Genomic DNA, 6,220 nt, shown 5'->3' on the forward strand with positions numbered 1-6,220 from the left:
TTTGCATCAATATTCATAAGGGATATTGGTCTGAAGTTTTCTATCTTTGTTGGGTCTTTTTGTGGTTTAGGTATCAGAGTAATTGTGGCTTCATAGAATGAGTTGGGTAGAGTACCTTCTGTTTCTATTTTGTGGAATAGTTTGTGAAGAACTGGGATTAGATCTTCTTTGAAGGTCTGATAGAACTCTGCACTAAACCCATCTGGTCCGGGCTTTTTTTGGTTGGGAGACTATTAATGATTGCTTCTATTTCTTTGGGGGATATAGGGCTGTTTAGATCACTAACCTGATCTTAGTTCAACTTTGGTACCTGGTATCTGTCTAGGAACTTCTCCATTTCATCCAGGTTCTCCAGTTTTGTTGAGTATAGCCTTTGGTAGAAGGATCTGATGGTGTTTTGGATGTCTTCAGGATCTGTTGTTATGTCTCCTTTTTCATTTCTGATTTTGTTAATTAGGATGCTTTCCCTGTGCCCTCTAGTGAGTCTGGCTAAGGGTTTATCTATCTTGTTGATTTTCTCAAAGAACCAGCTCCTTGATTGGTTGATTCTTTGAATAGTTCTTTTTGTTTCCACTTGATTGATTTCGCCCCTGAGTTTGATTATTTCCTGCCGTCTACTCCTCTTGGGTGAATTTGCTTCCTTTTGTTCTAGTGCTTTTAGGTGTGTTGTCAAGCTGCTAATGTGTGCTCTCTCTAGTTTCTACTAAGTCTACTAAGCAAGCCTTTAGGGAAAAAAGACTTGGTTTTATCTTGCTGTGGACCTTAAACACTATAAAAACAACCTGTCAGGAAAGATAGGTCCCCTGGTACAGTATTAGCATGACTTTTCTGAGGTTACCAACTGTTTTCTGGAGGAGCCCAGTCCCTCTCTGCATTAGGAAGTTATACTACTATGGATTTATTTAAAAGCCCATGGCTGGGTGGTTAAAGATAGGAAAAGCCATAATACCAGAAAGTCTGCTTTGAAACAGTCTTCCTCAGAGATGGCTGAATAAATAAAACCCAAACGATGGCAATAACAACAGATTTGTTAACATATATCAAATGAGGGAAGTGAGGGAATCTTCCAGAACCCAACCCCTATACAAAGAACTATAGGAACGGAACGATTCCTGGGAGAGAGAGAATTGGCCTCTTGTCCTTTAGTAACGTTCTATAGGAGTTCATAAGATCATTTCATGCATAAATAAAATTAAATTTGAACTATCCTCTTACATCGTCTCCCCTTCCCTTCCCATCAGTCACCCTCTCTCTTCCAATTTCACTTCTACTTTTTCACACCAGCACTTCATAAACAGTGACTTTATGTCTGTAACCCAAAACACCTAGGACACACTTGTCCTGGGCAACAACAGAGAGAACACTGACACAAAGAAGTGCTAAACAAGGACACAATGCAAAGTTTTCCACAGACAGAGGTTTCAAAGCAACCAAATGTGCTCTAGATGTAAGGTAGTGATGTAAAGGTGGGCAATAGGAACCAGACTGAGAGGACACCTGCCTATCATTTTGGATATCATCAGTTATAATCCATGGCACTAACTAAATTCAGACAAATATACTTTTTTAAAAATTTTAGTGATTCGTACTTACATGCACTATATTTGAACCCAAACCTGTCTGGGTTTAGATACTGACATTACATTTTGTTGTTTGTTAAAATTCAAACACATGTTAAAGTCTATCCATAATTCTATCTCCTTGTGTGTTAAAATATAATTGTCTATATTACAAAGGAAAACCTAAAAGATTAAGAGGGAAGAGTGACTTTGAGCATTAATTATGAAGCCTAACAAGCATAATTAATCTCTCAAAAGATAAATATAACACTTTTATTTGGTACTGCTTTTCTTTTTGATAAAGTCAACAAATATTTCAAACATCAAAATACCCAGAAGAAATTCGGGAAATATCTTTATTAATTATCTTTAAAGATATTGGTAATAATTATTCTTCATAAAATTTATTTGGCTCTGGTTGTTTCAGCAAATAGTCTATCCCAGTGGACCACTAATTGCTCTTTAAACAGCACCCTTAAGCAGCTGAAATCCAAAATGAACTGTAAATCCAGCTGATGTAAGTTGACTGAGCTTTGAGTTTGTTCCTTATAGAAGGTGGTCCCCTGGAATCAGCTATCTTTTAACATTCTTAAATAAAGTGATGGACAACAGAGGTGCACTTTCACTTACATGGACAGAATGATGCACTCCTCAAATCGGTAATGTTTATTCTTTGAAGAACTTTGAAAAGTTAAGGATAAATAAGAGATGCAATCTAAAAGTACTAGACTTTTGTAAATGCTGTAAATATAGTTACTTGCTAGCTAGCTGTACTATAGAATGATAAAAATCCAGGTAAGAATTACAACAGTGTCTGAGTAGTTTGACCAGGACAGACCATCCTGGCAGAGACAGTTCCAGGTAGAGAATAACCAGCTTGGGCTTCTTTAACAATGAAAAGTAATCTGCCTTAGCAATGTCAGTATTTAGAAAAATATCACTTATTGAGATGATCAGTTGAGCAAGAAAAAGAAGTATTCTTTCAAGAACACTTAAACTGCTGCAATCTCTTAGTTGCATTAACTGCCTTTAAAACATAAATCAAACACTTTAAAATGCCTTCATTGTAAATGAAGTTGGATGTGTGCAATCACTGATATGCTTGTCTTGACTTAAATTCCCACTTATTATACATATCAAATATCATGGGTATTTACACATAATAAATTTCTACATATGTATTATCTTAGAAATGTTACATTAATTAAAACATATTTTTAGTATTAGGTGTGGTAGCACAATTCTGTAATCCTTGCACTTCTGTGTAGCAGCCAGAGGATCAAGAGTTCAAAGACATCCTAATTCTCTATAGAGAATTTTAGGCCATCTTAGGCTACATAAGACTCTGCCTCTAACACTACTCAGTCAGTTACTCCTCAAATTTCTAACTCTATAAGATAAGAAATATTTAAAAGGAAGAGATACATATCAGAATAAACCTATTGGAGCATAAAGAATTCTGAGCAAAAGTTTAAAAAAAGTGTTCATTCACCTCTCTCTGTCTAGCATCTCACCCACTTCTGTTCTGTTCACCATCCTGACTTCTGTTCTAAAATCTGGAAGAGAGAACTCAGAGTATATTTTAAAAGGTATCACAGCATTTTGTCTTACATAATTTTTCATATGATCTGTGAGATGAAAACTTAAGTTTAACATAAAGAAAACAAATGGACCTTACAGTCAGTAAAAGGAATCATGGGATTGTTATGGCTTGGACTTCCCTTCTGTGATACTGTTGAATTATCTATAATATTCTGAGCTCCTCTTTTATAGCTTAAAACATGAAAAATCACTATTTGCTTTGTATAGGGTTTCCAGTTAAGTAGCAATTTAAAAGTCATTCTAGGGTGAGGTTTTCTTTTCCATTCTAAGAGAATCTAGTTGTTAGTCTTTCATTAGTTTGAGTGAAAATGGTGAGAGACATTACATTTATGTGCAAACACCAAGAGATATATACGAACTGGATATATGTGGAGTGAGTTAAAACAGAAATTAAAGCTTAACATAACAGAACATATGAATTGAGAAATTTCACTTCAAAAAAGAACTTGTTAGAAATTCTTGTTAATTTTCAAATTTTAGAAAATCTGGCCTACAGAAAACTCTTCACTTTTGTAGAGAACACTATGAAATGTCTCATGAGTATAAATTCTATGGGATACAAACTTTTACTTAGAGGCACACTCACACAGAGGGCAGGGAGGGAGAGAGGGGGAGGGGAAAGGGAGGGAGAGGGAGGGGGAGATAATGCTTAGGTTTGATGTCAAGAAGAAAATCTATTAATCTAAAATTTCAAACATATTCCATGTATAAATCAGATATTCCCAAGAATTAAGCAAATTTTGAAAATTAAACAAGGTTGAAATTTTGCTTATAATACTGTGTCAAATAAGTTTAATGTTTTTAAACATATAGGAGAGTTTTTTCTTGATTCATAAGCAACTTGAAGTATCTGGGTACATGTGTTGTATAATGTTGCTAAGGATGTTTTATTCACTGTACTTCAGTGATTCTCAATCTCTCTCTAAAGTAGCAACACTTTAATCAGGGTTCTCATTTTGTAATGACTCCTGATCATATATCTGTGTTTGCCAAGGGTCTTGGGTGAATGATAATGTGTCATGCCCCACAGTGTGAGGAACCACTGCTCTAATTAAAACTAAGAAAGAGTTTGGGGGGTGAGTTTGGGGGGATACTCCAGGTTTACTTCTCATTTGTTTGCAGAGTTATTCGTATCGACCTTAGCAAAACATGCACTCTGTACGAGGAGGACTTCAGCCACAAACAGTGGGCAGTGCCATCATGGGGCCAGCTAATAAGTCACAACTCTCTCCAAGCACCTTCTGGCTGATGGGCATCCCAGGCCTAGAACACCTCCATGTCTGGATTGGGATTCCTTTCTGTTCCATGTACATGGTGGCCCTGATGGGGAACGTCACTATCCTGGCCGTGGTGAGAGCAGAGCGCAGCCTCCACGAGCCCATGTTCCTCTTCCTGTGCATGCTGTCTGTCACTGACCTGGTCCTCTCCACATCTACATTGCCACGCATGCTCTGTCTCTTCTGGATGGAAGCCCATGATATCACCTTCGATGCATGCCTTGCTCAAATGTTCTTCATCCACAGTTTCACTGCCATGGAATCTGGCTTCTTCTTGGCCATGGCTATTGATCGCTATGTGGCCATTTGTGACCCTCTGCGTCATACCACTATTCTCACCAACAGTCGCATCGCCAAGATGGGGGCAGTTGTGGTGCTGCGTGGGGTAGGCTTTTTCTCCCCACACCCCATCCTGCTCAAGCAGCTGCCCTACTGCAGAACTCGAATCATTGCACATACCTACTGTGAGTTCATGGCTGTGGTGAAGCTGGCATGTGTGGACACAGGAGCTACCAAGCGTTATAGCCTCAGTGTGGCCTCTGTCATTGGTTCTTGTGATGGCTTCTTCATTGCCCTCTCTTATGTTCTTATCCTCCGTGCTGTTTTTCGTCTTCCATCTCGAGAAGCAAGTCTTAAAGCCTTAGGAACCTGTGGCTCCCATGTCTGTGTAATCCTTGTTTTCTATTCTACAGCCGTCTTTACATTCCTGACCCACCGTTTTGGCCACAATGTGGCCCCCCAAATTCATATCTTCATAGCCAATATGTACCTTCTGGTACCACCCTTTCTAAACCCCATTGTTTATGGTATTAGAACAAAGAAAATTAGAGAGTATGTTCTTAGTTTTCTTAGAGTAAAATTTTCCTGATGTTTCAGAATTTGCCTGCAGGGAAAGCGACAACATAGGATGTACCTATGCAAGTAACTCAAGCCTTCTATGTAACTGTCATTTTTGTATTTTCTCACAGGAATTTGAGATTTTTGTCTCATATTTGGAGAAATCTTTTCACATAATATTAATGTGTGAATTATAATAAAACTAGAAAGTAAGAAAATTTCCGTCTGCATCTGCCTTTTAGAGGCTATGCTATGAGCTTGATGAGTGTTGAGTGCATCTATTAAGTCCTTGCTTTTACCAATGTGTGATGGAATGGATAAAGGCGCATTTAAAAATCAGTGAGTCACAAATGACATTAAAATCTTAAAAACAAGCCCATGAAGAACATATAATTTAAAAATTAATAACCGCTGGCAATATATCATAAAGAGACATATAAATGATCTAGTATCATCTGCATATGAGGAACATTTCACACAGTCACAGCAACTGACACAGCAATCTCTCAATCAGAAAATATGATACAATCCAGCACTGCAGCCATTAAACTTACATGTTCTAAGCTCCATATTTCAATGGAATATTTTTCCTCACTCAGTGTAACCTTTGTCAGTCTATTTGTTGAGTATGCATGGAGCCCAGGGTCATTCTCTAACACTGCATAAAGCAGGTATGCCAAAAAATTATAGTAACTTATATTCACTATTGAATTTTTATCTTAACTATCACCTGGTCTGTATTATAATGGTCCTCAAAGCTTCTATAACTTTTTTTTGTCACACTGTATCCTTATTTATATTTATATCAAAAGCCTTGCCAAGAGCAATGAACTTCATACATTTTTTATGCTATTGTGTATAGATGGCTGTCTGTATGCAGGTGAGGTCAAGTGAAATAAATAGAGCCTGTGTTTAGGCAATGGAGAAAGGAAGGTGCCGCTAAGA

General features: G+C 37.5%; 1 protein-coding gene across 1 annotated transcript; it reads left to right on the forward strand.

The window, feature by feature from the left end:
• Positions 1 to 4,361: 4,361 nt before the first annotated feature.
• Positions 4,362 to 5,306, forward strand: LOC110299254 (olfactory receptor 52M1-like). Its single transcript, XM_021168907.2, has one exon. It carries the CDS (start codon positions 4,362 to 4,364, stop codon positions 5,304 to 5,306), a length of 945 nt encoding a protein of 314 aa, XP_021024566.1.
• Positions 5,307 to 6,220: the final 914 nt, after the last annotated feature.

Source organism: Mus caroli, unplaced genomic scaffold, assembly GCF_978045245.1.
Source record: "Mus caroli unplaced genomic scaffold, Mus_caroli_1 scaffold_8, whole genome shotgun sequence".
Classification (NCBI taxonomy): Eukaryota; Metazoa; Chordata; class Mammalia; order Rodentia; family Muridae; genus Mus; species Mus caroli.

Bases quoted from the DNA above. Each gene is read 5' to 3' on its own strand.
- LOC110299254 (XM_021168907.2), top strand. From the start codon at position 4,362: ATGGGGCCAGCTAATAAGTCACAACTCTCTCCAAGCACCTTCTGGCTG.